General features: G+C 41.3%; 1 protein-coding gene across 1 annotated transcript in view; it reads left to right on the top strand.

Annotated features, from left to right (window-relative positions):
• The window catches only part of LOC126162894 (UV radiation resistance-associated gene protein), a 93,986-nt gene that overhangs the window by 9,009 nt on the left and 70,004 nt on the right, over window positions 1–14,973 (top strand). The window contains exon 3 of the mRNA XM_049919700.1: window positions 14,581–14,881. Within this exon, the coding sequence (XP_049775657.1) occupies window positions 14,581–14,881 (301 nt within the window). The remainder of the gene's footprint in view (window positions 1–14,580; window positions 14,882–14,973) is intronic.

Genomic DNA, 14,973 nt, shown 5'->3' with positions numbered 1-14,973 from the left:
GGGACCACTGCAGAAATGGGGATTTTGGGCAAGCATGTTCTTGTTTTTCTGTGAAACATTTTAAAAAAGTTTAAAATGTAGACCACAGTGAGGAAATAGTGGTTTTAATGAAGGGCGTAAATGTAACTATTGAATGTGCAAGCAAAAGAGCAGTATTTTGAACTTCTTGCGCCTTGTATAAATGAAAAAACGAATTACTTCTTCTAACTTGTTTCTGATGTGACCATTATAGAAAAGTTCCATAAATTAAGTACACTCATGGTGCCAACATATTACTTCATGCTCCCCATCCTTTTTTTGGGGAGGGGAATTATGCTGATACAACATGTACAATCTTCTGCTAGCTGTACAGTGGCTTGTGGAGTAAAGATATAGACAGGGATGTGGATGTACACTTGCCTAAATGCATTTTGTGGAGATTGTAACTACTGAACAGTTGAATAATGTTGCTGTGTGAATGATGTTGGTGGTGGTTTCCTATGGCAGCCAGTGGCTCACAGTACATGGCTGGCAATGTTATCATAAATGTTAGTACATTCCTAATCTAGCTTGTAGATCATATGACTAGTTTTGCAGGTGCCCCGCCTTTGACGGAATAGGTGATTTTAGTGACTGGACATACTTCATTGTATGTGGGCATGACAACCAACAAGCTGTCTGTGTGCTTGAGTGGCCACTGGTAAACTGTGGCCAAGAAACAGCTGGACAACCCCATTGCTGAGCACATCTCCCAACACAAAGTTCTTCATTTCAGTCACAATTTCAGAGCCTGTGCCACCTGTATCATTCTGACCAACACCAGCTTTTCAGAATTGCGCAGGTGGGAACTCTCCCTGCAATATATCCTACATTTCCATAACCCTCCTGACCTCAACCATCATTAGTCATTGTCCTTACTCATCTAGCTCCTTCCCTGTTCCCATTCCAGCACTACACAGCCCTCTATTCCACCAACACATCCTTAGTCTTTTTACTTATCTCCTTTTCCACAAGCCCCCAAGGAGTCCACAGCTCTTTTGTGGGTATGTGTGTGGTACACATGGGGCCCTGAGGTATTGCAACCTCTCGTTTCTCCCAGGCTGCACTCCCTTTGCCATATCCACTCCTTTCCATACTAACTCCTCTGCCTCCTGTCCTGGCTCCTTGCTCTTCCTTCTTCATAGATGTTTCCCTTTATGATGACCCAGCTGTTCCCATAGTTCTGCTATTACTTTATGATCTTGTCTCATGCTTTCACTCTCCCTTTTTTCAGCTTCTTCTGATCCCCCTTGGTGTTTGACATCCCTTTCTAGGTTGTTTCCTTAGTGTAAGCCATTTGGGGGAGAACTCCCTCCCTAGTGCCTCCTACATGGGTTCCTCTTCCCCCAACACCTTTCTTCCACAGTCTAGCACCCCTCCTGCTATGTCACCAGCATGGTAGCCAGTCCGTGTGGTTGGGCTGTTATGTAACCATCTGGCTGAGGCTGCTGACAGCACAGGGATCACATTTCTAGTACCTGTGCTGTCACCGCCTTGTGTGTACCTAGTAGTAGTTTGCTCATCTTTTTGTGGCATTGGAACTCCCACCACACCAGGCAGCTATTGCAACAGCTGCATCATACCCATGGAGTGAGCACCTTATTGGAATGGGTGGACACTCTGCACATGAAATGTGCTAAGTTCTGTGTTCCTAGTGGCTCTTCTACGGCCGTCTCTTCCGATAGGAACACTACTCTTTGTGCTCCTGCTTTTGCTCTTTCGGCCTTCCCCTGCCCGACCACTCCCCAGGAATAGGGCCTGGCTTGCTGGCTTGGGGCGAAACCCTTTCCCTGTTACTTGGTTTGTTCCAGGACATACAGGGAAACTTTTGCTGCTACCAGATCGTTATTTTTTGTAGAACACATCAAAGATAAATTTGGTGAAGTTGACTCCCTTAGTGAGGTGTGATCAGATTCTGTAATGATTAAAACCTCTTCTGCCAGTCAGTCGGCATCCCTTTGTGTGTGTGAGCACTTAGGAGACATCCCAGTGAGTGTTATTCCTCACTAATCCTTAAATATGACCCAGAGCATTATTTTCCACTGAGACCTGCTCCTCCAATCTGATGAGGAACTTGGGACTTGTCTGGCATGATGCCAGTATACATTTCATTGAGTGAGTCTGGAGAGGTCACAAGAATAATCGCATTGATACCAGCACTTTCATCCTAGATTTTGAGGGGGTACCCTTCTGGAAAAGTGAAAGTTATGGTTTGCCATTGCAATGTGAAGCCCTGTGCCCCATCTCCCAAGCACTGTTTCTGGTGTCTCCATTTGGTCACACATCTTCACAATGTGAGGCAAGTCCTATTTGTGGTGACTGCAACTGCCCTCTCCATGTTGGGAGTCCTTGCACTCCACTGTCCAAGTGTATGAACTGTTCCAGACCACATTCTTATTGCTCACCAGACTGCCTGATCTATAAAAGGGAAAGGAAGATTCAGGAACAAAACTCTTGAACGTCTGTTACTCTGAGGCCTGACAGAAATTTGACTGTCTCCGCCTGGTATCTTTAAAATTTAACTTTTCTTCTGTTGTGTCCCTTCCTTCTCTTCCTTCCTTCATACCTCCATTCTGTCCCCTTCTCTTTCCTCCTCTGTAGCAGTTACCATTTCCTTCCCTCGACTTGCCCTCTTCCTGACCACACCTCCTCTTGCCCTCCGTCATTAATGATGATGGACACTGACTCGACACAATGATTGATTCTTGTACTACTCTCCTCCAATGGAACTGTAATGGTTACTACTGTCATCTTCCAGAATTGCAGTCTCTTCTTTGTCTCTACTCAGTAGCTCGTGTTGCATTGCAAGAATCTCGTTTCGTGGATAGTCATTTACCGACTCTTCATGGTTTCCAAACCATCTGTCGGAACGAGGTCAACCTTTTGGGAGCCTCTGGTAGTGCCTATAACTTGGTCTGCTTGGACATTTAGTCCCTGGCGGCCTCTTCAAACCACACTAGAAGCAGTGGCCATCGGAACCATTTAGACTCTGTGGTAATGATTTGCAATCTTTATCTTCACCCGACTGGCCTCCTATGCTTCCTGCTCTTTTTGACCCCCTTACACAGCTCCTTCCTCCGTTCCTTCCCCTTGGGGATTTTGAGGCCCATAACCCTCTGTGAGGTGGTACTGTGACCACTCACCACAGCAGGATTGTTGAAGACCTGCTGGCAGGGCTTGATTTCTGCCTCCTCAACACTGGGGCTCCCATACACTTTCATGCAGTACATGGCTCTTTCTCAGCCATTGATCTACAGCCCTGGATTCCTCCCCTCCATTCTATGGGGCATTCACAACTATTTGTGCAACAGCTGTCATTTTGTGGTTGTCTTATCTTATCTTCAGTGTCACTCACCTGGGCACGCTTCCATGTAGGCTTGTAGTAATGTGGATTGGGATGCCTTTTCCTTGGCTGCCATCCCAACTGTTTCATCACATGACAGCACTGATGAGTCTGTGCAGAGTTTGACCAATGCCATCCTTTCACTAGCTGTTTCAGTGATTCAGTCTTTGTCGGGGTCTCCTTGGCGGAAGACTGCCCCTTGGTGGGGCCTTGAAATTTCTGCAGATATTAAAGACCACAGCTGTGTCCTCCAATGCTACAAACAGCATCCATCTCCCAACCACCTCCTGGTCATTGAACAGCTTTGTGCCACAGCCCTTTATCTTCTTAAACATTAGAAACAGATTTGTTGGGGACGATATGTTGCCACTATAGGGCTGCCCACTCCATCTTCACATGTGTCAGCATAGATCAGGCATATTTTTGGTCGCTGCACTCCTGAAGGTGTCCCAGGAATTTCCCTGGATGGTGTTGTCCTTACCAGCTCGGACTCTATCACTGAGCATTTTGCTCGGCATTTCATCCAGGCCTCAGAGTTCCAGCTTATCAAACACTGTGTGGAACCACTCCCTTTATCTTTCATTCCCCTTTGCCTGTAGCCTCCTTGTGCCCTGTTTAGTGAATGGGAATTCACAGCAACCTTGCTCTCAGCCCTGACATGGTTTGTGGACAGGATCAGGTGCACAACCAATGCTTCAACACTTACTGGTGGCCAGCCAATGTTATGTACATGCCCTTTGTAACTATCTCTGAAGTGAGGGGGAATTCCCTTCCCAGTGACAGGAAAGTGTCATTATTCCAGTTTTCAAATTGGGCAAACCACCCCTTCAGATGGACAGCTAGTATCCGATCAGTTTAACCCATAACCTCTACAAGTTATTTGAACTTATGGTGAGTCAGAGGCTGTATTGGATCTTTGAATCTTGGGATCTTTTGGCTTTGATGCAGGGTGGTTTTCGACAAGGCCGTTCTGCTGCAGATAATTTAGTCCACCTGTATTCTGCTGTTTGAATGGCTTTTGCCCGCATCAACACCTTGTTGCAATCTTCTTCAATCTGTATAAAGTTTATGATACCACATTGTGCCACCACATCCTTGGTACCTTATATGAGTGGGGCCTCTGTAGCCCATTTCCAGTTTTTATCCAGAACTTTCATGTAACGCTTTTCAGGTACAGGTTGGCACCTCCCATAGCACCTTCCACCTGTAGGAGAAAAAGGCTACACAGGGTTTTGTTTTGCTTGTCCCTCTCCTTGTAGTGGCTATCAATGGTCTGGTGGCGGCTGTGATTTTTGATCGTCCATGATGAACGTAGCTGAATGCGGACCAGAGGGAGCAATACACTGACTGCAGTGCTAGGTTCTCACTCATGCCTTCCAAATCTGGCTGCCAAGACCTGCACTATGCATTTCTGTCATTTCTGTACAGTCCACCCCCATTTGGATCTATACCTTAATGACCATTCCCTCAATTTGGTGGGCTCCCATCACTTTTTGGGACTGGTCTTTGATGCCCCATTGACATGGCCTCCCCATCTTTGTCAACTGTGGCATATGTTGGTCGCACCTCAATGCTCTTTGATGCTTCAGCAGTACCAACTGAGATGTGGGCCACTCTGGTCAACTAAAACTCCACAAAGCATTGGTCCAGTTCCATCTGGATCACAGTAGTCTCGCATATGGCATGGCATGCTTGACCCGATGCACCATTGTGGGGTGTGACTGGCAGGTGGCGCCTAGGGGACTATTCCTTGATCAGCCTCCCAGCCAAGGCAGGGGTTCCACTGTTTTGGGTTCTGCATCAACTGCAGTTTATTGCGTAAGTGTTATGCATCTGCAGCTCCCCAGAGCACCTGACCTACAAACTCCTCTTTCCAGATATAGAGATCCCCCTCCTACAACAGCAGCCCAGGTCCGGGGTTTCAATCACCATCCACATCTGGCCCATTTTTTCAGAATTACAGCTTTCCCCTTTACTACCTCTTCTCTGGGCCTTTTCATGTATTCCTCAGTGGTGCATTCCCTATCCACAACTCTGCCATGACCTATCACTAGGTCCAAAAGACTTGACTCCACCTGAGGCTCTCTGCTGCCAATTCTTCTCCATTCTCAGCATGTTTCGAGGTTCAGAAGTAGTCTATACCGATGGCTTGATGGTTGCCAGTCGCACTGGCTTTGCTTCCATTCAACAGGATGTAATGAATTCCATTCCTTGCCAAATGGCTACAGTGTTTTCACCTGGTAGCCATTCTCATGCTCTTGAGCATATCCTTTCCTACACTGGTGAGTCCTTCTTATCTGTAGCAGTTCTTTGACTGGTTTACAAGCTCTTAACCAGTTTTACCCTCATCATCCCTTGGTCCTGACTATCCAGGATTCCCTTTTTTGCCCTCGAACACTGTGGACACCGGACTCTGGGTCAGATTGGGATCCTGGGGAATGAACTTCCTGATAGTCAAATAGGCTATCAGCAAGCCGCCTCTTGATATTGTTATTCCTGAACTGGTTCTTTGATCATTATTATGCTGTTAAGTTCTAAGGATCTGGAATATGGAATGACACTCTGACTTCACCAAACTAACTATGGGTGATAAATGAGACTACGAATATGTGGAGGTCCTCTGTGTGGGCCTCTCGCAAGGTCTCCATTGTCCTTTTCCGGCTGCATCAGCCATACTTGGCTGACTCGTGGTTATCTCCTCCATCACGAGGATCCACACCACAGTTGTGGTGTACGTTTGGTGATGGTCCACATTTTGCTGGACTGTCCGAAATCTACCCTGTGCTGCACTCTTTAATATTCCTCAGTCTCTACCCATGGTGTTAGTGGATGATGCCTCAGTGGCTGACGTGGTTTTACAGTTTATTCATGAAAGAGCTTTTATCACTCTTACAGTGCCTCAGCCTTGTTGTTCCATTGAGGAATTGTCAGGATGCCCTGTTGGCTTCTCTGCTGCAACAGGGCATGTTAGTGGATGATGCCTCAGTGGCTGACGTGGTTTTACAGTTTATTCATGAAAGAGCTTTTATCACTCTTACAGTGCCTCAGCCTTGTTGTTCCATTGAGGAATTGTCAGGATGCCCTGTTGGCTTCTCTGCTGCAACAGGGCAATGGCTGTGTGGGCTTGGTGGCCTGCAGCAGCATTTGTCCTTCCCGTTCTTTTTCTCTTCTTCCCACTTATCGTGTATTCTGTTTGATGTGGTGCTTTTCCTGTTTTTCTCCCGCTCTGTCCATGTTGCTAGTCTTTTTTATGTATTATTGGGTGGGATGCCTGTGTTAAGTGGCTGTGGGTATGTCCCCCCAGTCACACTTTCTACCTGTGAGGGCCTCCAGCTGCACCCAGGATGGGCCAACTCACCCCTCTTTCTTCCTTTACCCCTTTTCTTCTTCCAGGTTCCTGTCTGTAGGCTTTGTTGACCTGTGGGAGATCTTGTGGTTTTCTTTCCTTGGCTTTCGCACACTAGGCCCTTCTTTGGTGTATAGTTTTGTTGACTTGCCTGTTCTAGGTAGAAGGGACTGATGACCACGTAGTTTGGTTCCTTCAGTCTTTAAACTAACCAACCAACCAACCATGCAGAATAAGTAAACACTCCTGCTGTCAGGTCAGCACAATGAGATATGCTTATATGGGCAATAGATACTGATCTGTACTGCTTGATTAGTTTTGGTATGTTTTACCTCAATTTTAACTTGTCGAGCTTTACACCAAGGAATTTTACACAGGATGTTCCATTTAATGTCTAACAATTAATGTGTACTTCTGGTGCTAACAGGTCAATTTGGCTTGTGTATTGTGAGTTGTGAGATCAAGAATTAAGCTGTCAGCTGTGAACCACCTATAAGTTTGTTCAGCAATCATAGAGTTTGGACTCTTGCTTACTGTGCCTGTCATTATCAAACAGAACAATTTTTAATTACCTTTAAAATCATTGGAAGATAATTTATGTAGATTAAGAAGAAGTGGGCTCAGTATCAATACTTGGGGTACCCCATAAGTTATGCTCCCCTATTCTGAGATTAGTTTTAAGTCTGTGACACCATTTGTCAATGAAGCACTCTGTTGTCAATGGAATGTAAATGCCATTAATGCCACAACACTCTAGTTTAGCATGGAGAATTCTGTTATCCACACATTCAGAAGGCTCTGACAGGTTCATAAATATACCATCTGGATAATTTTTATTGTTAAGCTTTGCTAGGACTTAATTTGTGAGGTACGTTGCACCTTGAGGTATTTGCACCTTTGCGAAGAATCTAAACCGAAACTTAGGGGCCCTTATCTAGTTCAGCTCAGTTAAATGAATTGATAATCTATAATTGGCCACTTTCTCAAACGTTTATGGAAAGAGCGGAGAGAAATATGTGTGTAGTTAGATGGTCTCCATACCTCCAGTTTATAGATCGGTGTTACTACAGCATATTTAAATCTGTCAAGAAATGTGACCTAAGTCATTGATTGATTACAAAGGCATCTTAAGGGTAATCTTATCAAGTCTGCACAAAATTTTAATATTCTGCTATATACTTTTTAATGATCTGATGGGTTTCTTTTAATCTCCGTAGGGGTAGTATTTTTGACACTAGGAATGCAATTTCCTTTTGGTCACCATTATTGTGTGTTTCTTGTTTGTTAATGTTCCAAATGGGCTATACTTTATTCTAGCAGTGTTTTATTTTTGAGCATAGTGCATGTTTCCATTGCTTAATGACAGACTGAAGAATTTGCAATATTGGTGGTAATGGAATTTAAACTCTTTACTACAGCTTGCACTCTGAATTAGGCAAAGCTCTCTCTTCACAGCATAAGACACTTGTCCTTTTCTGTACCTATATCCTTATCTTTGGTTTTGTTTGAAGTTAATGTTGTTTGTTTTAGGGGAAAACAAGACTCATAGTGTTGTAGACATGTATTTGAAAAAGTGTTCAATTTTCCACCAGTGGTGTCTGCTTTAAAAATTTCTCCCCAATGTTCTTCACATAATTTCTCTCTATACACTGTGATAGTCATTTTTTGTGATTCTACAAGAAGTACCTTTATTCCACGATCTGTACTTAACTGGTCAGTATATTTTGTTATTAACATTTGGCCATAATGCTCAGAAAAACCATTGGCAGTTGTTTTTGCATCTACATTGCTACAGGTTGCTTTGTCTAAAAAGAAACTGCCAGTGTCTGTTAAACAATGATTCTCCAGTTAAATCTGCAGAACTTTTATTAACTATCTCTAGTTGCAGTATGAATCTTAAGATACATCCTGCAGAACAAATTTGTATTTATTTATTTATTTATTTATTTATTTATTTATTACTTGTCATTAGCCAACATTTGTTGAAATAGACAGTTTTGACATTACATTTGATAGTGAATCTAAAATTGGGAAACTATGTACATTCAGATTACATTACATGAGGATAAAGAGTTATTCTCTACATTATAATTCCATAACATCATAGTTACTCTCTACTACATTTCACTTCCTTGACATCATAGTTACTCTCACTCTCTACTACATTCTAATTCCTTTACATCATAGATACACTTATCAGCTAACAATTTGTGCAGCTGCTTCTTGAAGGCATCTCCTTGTAGGTCTTTCAGTGATTGTGGTAACTTGTTATATAATTTTAATCCTGTTTGCTGAAAGCTACTTTGGACCTTAGATAGCCTAGTAAAGTCTACATTAAGATTGTTTTTATATCTGGTATCATGTGAATGAACATCTGTTCTGGACGTTAAGGTATGTATTTGTTTTTTTATGGAAAGAAGACACGCTTTTATATACAGAGAAGGTAATGTTAAGATGTTAAGTTCCTTAAAGTGCTTTCTACATGATTCTTGGCTTTTAATACCTGTAATTGCTCTAATTGCTTTCTTCTGCCACATGAACACTGTCTGAGCACCAGTTGAGTTGCCCCATAATTTTATTCCGTACTGTAAGTGAGATTCAAAGAACGCATAATAAGAAGATAAAAGTTGTTTTCTGCTAACTAATGTTTTTAGTTTCCTTAACAAAAAGACTACTCTAGAAAGTCTGGTACATAACAGTTCCGTGTGGGTGTTCCATGTTAATTTCGGGTCCAGGTGGATTCCTAGAAGTCTTACAGAGTCAGACTCATTTAATTTTTCCTGTAGATTGTGCAAGAAGAAATACATAGTTTCTGTCTTGCTACTGTTGAGTATCAGCTTGTTACTGTGGAGCCATATGGCAGACTTTTCAAGCATTGCTTTTGTTTGTTTCTTCACTTCCTCCAATTTGTTATCTGAGGTAATCAGGGTTGTGTCGTCAGCATATATTATTGACTTGTGAAGCATGAAAGTAGGCAAGTCATTCATGTATACCAGGAAGAGAAAAGGTCCAAGCACTGAGCCTTGTGGCACGCCTCTTACAACTGGTAGGGCATTTGATTGCTGGCTATTTACTATAACTACCTGAGTTCTGTTTGTCAGGTATGATCTGATTAATGCCAGTTCGTTATTTTTTACACCATAGCACTCTAGTTTATTTATTAGTACTTCGTGGGATAAAGTATCAAATGCTTTACTCAGATCTAGTAGTACAGCACAAGTGATAGAATTGTTCTCAAAGCCATCAAGTATGTCTGTCACAAGAGTTTCTACTGCATTTATTGTAGACAATCCTGGCCTAAAACCAAAGAGCGAGGAGGAAAAAAGATTTTGTTCAGCAAAGTAGTTGCAAAGTTGTGTTTTAATGCAGCATTCTATTATCTTGGATAATATAGGTATGAGGGATATTGGACGGTAACTTTCAGGTTTGTTTTTTTCTCCTTTTTTATAGATTGGGATAACAATAGTAGCCTTCAGGACCTCAGGAAATTTTCCAGCTGTAAAAGTACTATTGATCAGAAAGGTAAGAGGGGCAACAATAATGTCAATTATTTGTTTCAAGATGGTGTTGGAGATGCCATAGAGATCTTCACTGTATGAGCCATGTAGGTTTGTGACGACTTTGTATACAGTTTGGCAGGACACCTGTTTCCATTTAAAGGATAAGTTATTTAGGTCAGGAATGTTGTGGGTAAAACTTTCAGAAGTTGCATCATCTGGTGCAGAGGTAGCAGTAGCTTCCAACTTAGTACTGTTAACAAAAAATTCATTTAATTTTCCTGGCACTATTGGAATTTCTTGTCTGTTTTTATGCTTCCCTGCTATTTTGTTTATTACCTGCCAGGCTGCTTTGCATTTGTTGCTGGAGTTTTCAATGAAAGCATCATTGGCTCTCTGCTTTGCCATCTGTATTTCAGTTCTATAATTCTTCCTGGCTTCTTTATACCTCTGCTTCGATTCTAGGTTACCAGTTTTAGCCATTTTATGTAGGGCAATAAGTGTGTTTCTCAGGTCATGCAGTTCAGGAGTGAACCAGTTGTGCTTCTTTTTTCTATTTGGTGCACCATCTGTTTTCATCTTTTTGATTATTTGTGGGCAACAGTTTTGAACTAAGCTTGTTAGTATGTTCATGAATAAGTTAAAAGCATTACCGTTGTTATTACAATTATATACTCTGTCCCACTCAACTTCTGATAATTTTTGCCTTAACTTCGTAATGTTGTCAGGATATAATAGTCTGATCCTCTTAATGTGTTCAGGTTGCTGAGTAGGATAGTTTTCACAGTTGACCATTAGCCATAGGCTGTCATGGTCAGATAAAACTGGATTTATCACTCCGTACTGACACTCGTCTTTTGTCAAATTGGTGATTATGTTATCTAGGCAGGCATCTAATCTGGTTGGCTTGTTATTCATACAGTACAAGTTGTTAGACCTTAGCATGTTTTGAAAGTGTGTGACAGTTGGTGTTTTTAGTCGAATGTCTATATTAATGTCACCAATGTATGCTATCTTGTGGTGTCTGTATTTTACCAGCAGGTACTTATTTAAAGTCTCCATTGTGAAGCTCTATCTTTTGTATTAATTTACCCTAAAAGGCTTAGGAAACATAAAGGAAATTATTAGGATATGATAGATACATTTGTCAAACTGAGTGCTTCTGACAATTTGCCGTACAATTAGGTTCTCACCAAAAGTGTTAAAGTGCTAACCACACCATACAGAAAGCGCATATTGAGGAACAATGAAACTATCACGCCCATATGTAAACGTCATCCCCCTTTCCTGAGCAATTTTTCCAAACTGTGCAGTGACATGATCATACATTGTTTATCATACTGTTCAAAGAGTGACACAGTCCTCACATTGTTTGATGTTCTCAGTTGTGTAATTAAAGTTGTGGTGCAAACTGTTCCCTGCACCTCCTACTGCTATGACACATCTTTTCCAAAATTCTCCTCCGCAGGGTGTAAATCGTAGGTGACATTTCTGAACTGTGTACTATGTTTAAAAATATTAGTTACCTGGTAATTAATTCGTAAAGATTTATATATCAGTTCTATATTCCCCTCCTGTGACTACTAACAGCAATAAGACTTTCTTGTTCATCTTAAAATGTTTCTTTCTAGGCTTAGCTTGCACCTTAAGCCTTGTTCTGCCATACTGCTTCTGAACTCCCTGGGTATTCTGAATGTGTTTGCCCAGTTATATAACATTTAACATGTTAGAGACAGGTAACTGGAGCTATCAAACTCCCAGCATCACCTGGATGTTTTCACCAATTTGAAAGGCTTGTCTAATCTAGCCATAACATGACTACTGCAGACTGCAGTTCACAAAACTGCTAACTGTTCTTGCACTACGTCTGAATACCCTCAGTGTTTCAAGATTAGCTACTCTTTCTGCTTTGTTGTGTAGTGACAGTGACAATCACTGGATCTCCTGAAAGGACCAGTGTCTTTCCTCACATAGGCTGTATTACAAGATCTCACAAAGAAACAACACTGACGTTACTCTCACTGATTGCCATTCTTGACTGTTCTGCAGAATTTTGCAAACTTCTCCATTTTGACAGTCGATTTTTGCATAAGGTAATCAGTTAAAAAGCTTTATGCAATGAAATGTAACACTTAAGGGATTTATAAATTTAATTTTCGATAAAATATGGAAATGGGAGGTTGTTGATAGACTATGTACTGTTTAGCAAGCAAAGGTAGCAATTCGTTGCATAGTTAAGGCACTGAGCCATCGACAGGCACATAAATAGAACATTATTAGCTTTTGGACAAATACTGTGTGTGTGTGTGTGTGTGTGTGTGTGTGTGTGTGTGTGTGTGTGTGTTCACTTCACTTTATAGCTCTGAGAATGGTTTTTCCCACAACATTATCAATTTTGTTTATGTACCTATAAAAATGCTCAGGTATTTGAGTAGTTATCCTTACTCCTAAAATCATTTTTTTATTAAAATAATTTATAAATGAGAATTATTAAGTAAAAACTGCATTGTATTTAAATGTACTTTATAAGTGTAAGTATTTTACATAATGAAATTTACTTGTGAGAGGAAATGAAAATTGTTCATCAAAGATAATTTTACTTATGAAGTAGAATTAATATCATTTAGAAAAGATAATTAAAATTATTGACAAAAGATCATTTATACAGTTTTTAAGAACAGTTTATTTTATTATATTCATTAGTGACATTTATCCAGTATACCGGATAGTTATAATTAAATTTTCTCTGTTTAACATGTTATAACATGGAAACTAATTACCGTACAATTACCAAACTTGGTAGCATTAATGTCCAGAGTATTGGGTGCATGATTTCCATGTGTCACAGTGCCACCATCCAGTTCCAACTATGACCACCAGGTGCTGTGATCAGACATCGTGATTCATAGTCTCACACACTTGACCAGTCGCAGCGCAATTGTTGATGTGACAACATGAGCTTGGAAAAAAGGAGCAGGGCATTATTGGTGAAGCTCTATTATCAAAACAACAGTAGTGTTGCATCTGCACTTCAGAAATATCACTGGCTGAAAGGATTGAGGAAGGGTCTGTTTTCTCCACCTGCTGTTGGGAGCATGATGAAGAAATTTGAATCAATCTGAGAACTGGGCATCGCTTTGGGAAGAGGCCGATGACTGGTTGCACCTGAGGTGGTTGATGAAATTGCTATTGCTATGGCAGACAACACTGCACACAATTCCCGATCATCAGGCAGTGGCATGCTGTGTCACGACAGTTCAGCATCCCGTGGTCCACTGTACGTAAGGTGCTTCAAACCATTCTCAAATAGTATCCGTGCAAGATCCAGATTGTACAGCAGCTTGCACCACAGGACACATGATGCTATGTTGACTTTGGTCTCCACTTTCCCGCTAGAATTTAAGTTGATGGGGGCTGGCCCAGGACCATCCTATGGACAGACAAACCTCATTTTTCTCTGACTGGTGAGATGAACACACAGATTTCCCGAGTGTGGGGATCTTCACCTCCAGTCACTGTGCATGAAGTTCCCCTGTGAGGTGAATGTGTCACCATATGGTGTGCATTCACAGCTACATTCATCATTGGCATTTTTTTGTAAAAGAGGTTGGTGCTCAAGGACCAAGGATGTGCAGTCTGGCTGTCCAGCATTACTGTGATATGCTTTGCCACCATGTCATACCCGCCCTACAGGAGAGAGACGCATTGAACTCAACAGATTTCGTGCGCCTATTACTTGTGAAGTTCACCTGCTTCTCAGAGACACATTTGGAAACGATCGAATTATCAGCCGATCATTTCCAAATGCTTGGTCAGCATGATCACCTGATCTCCGTGGTATTTCTGGTTGTGCGGCTGCCTGAAGGACAGTGTTTTCCAGGGGAACATTCACACATATGCTGATATGAAGTGCAGCATATCAAGAGATGTAGTCAGCATACCTACGGACATGCTTTGTTCTGCTGTGAAGAATGCAATCCTGTATGTTCAGGCTCTTCTGGACACTGATGGTCACCATAATGAGCCTCTTTTGTAGCAGTAATGATACCAGTATGTAAGGGAATGATGTATTGTAGCGGCACATTAAAAGTGTTTCAGTTGAATTAATTCTGTATTATTTCTCTTCCCCATGTTCTTGAGATTAATGCTACCAAGTTTGGTTCTCGTATGGTGATTAGTTTCTGTGTTATGACATGTTAAAATAGAGAAAGTTTAATTATACACACCTGGTATATGTGATGTTTTGAAGTTACTTGGTTTTCAGTTTTGATTGATATTCTAACGTTTCTTTCTGAGCCCATCAGATGTATTTTTGTAGTTAATGTGCTTTATACAAAGATTGTGAACTTATGTTCCAAATTACCTTTTTTTTTCAGTTACGTTTGCGAAATTTAATCCAAGTTATTGCCTACAATGTTGGTATTAATGGAGAAGATAGTCATGATGTGAAAATAGATTGGGCACACCAACAGAAACAAGTCAGGACGTGCTGTTCTCCAGATTACATTCTCCAGAAGCAGAAATCTGACAACAAAAAATTTTCTTTCTACTACACTTTACACTTGACAACAATGTCATCACCATTTTATACCAGTGAAAAGCTGGAGAGTGAAAATCCAAAGTGGGAAGAAATTGAAGTGAATGATTTTGTGGGCAATGTAAATACTGCAGTAAATGGTAAGAAATAGAGCAATATATGTTCGTATGTCTTTTATAGTATGTATGGATATGACTTGCATGTATCTAAGGGACGATGGCCATGATAATTT

This window comes from Schistocerca cancellata, chromosome 2 (assembly GCF_023864275.1).
Source record: "Schistocerca cancellata isolate TAMUIC-IGC-003103 chromosome 2, iqSchCanc2.1, whole genome shotgun sequence".
Classification (NCBI taxonomy): Eukaryota; Metazoa; Arthropoda; class Insecta; order Orthoptera; family Acrididae; genus Schistocerca; species Schistocerca cancellata.
This window is presented reverse-complemented; position numbering and strand designations above follow the sequence as displayed.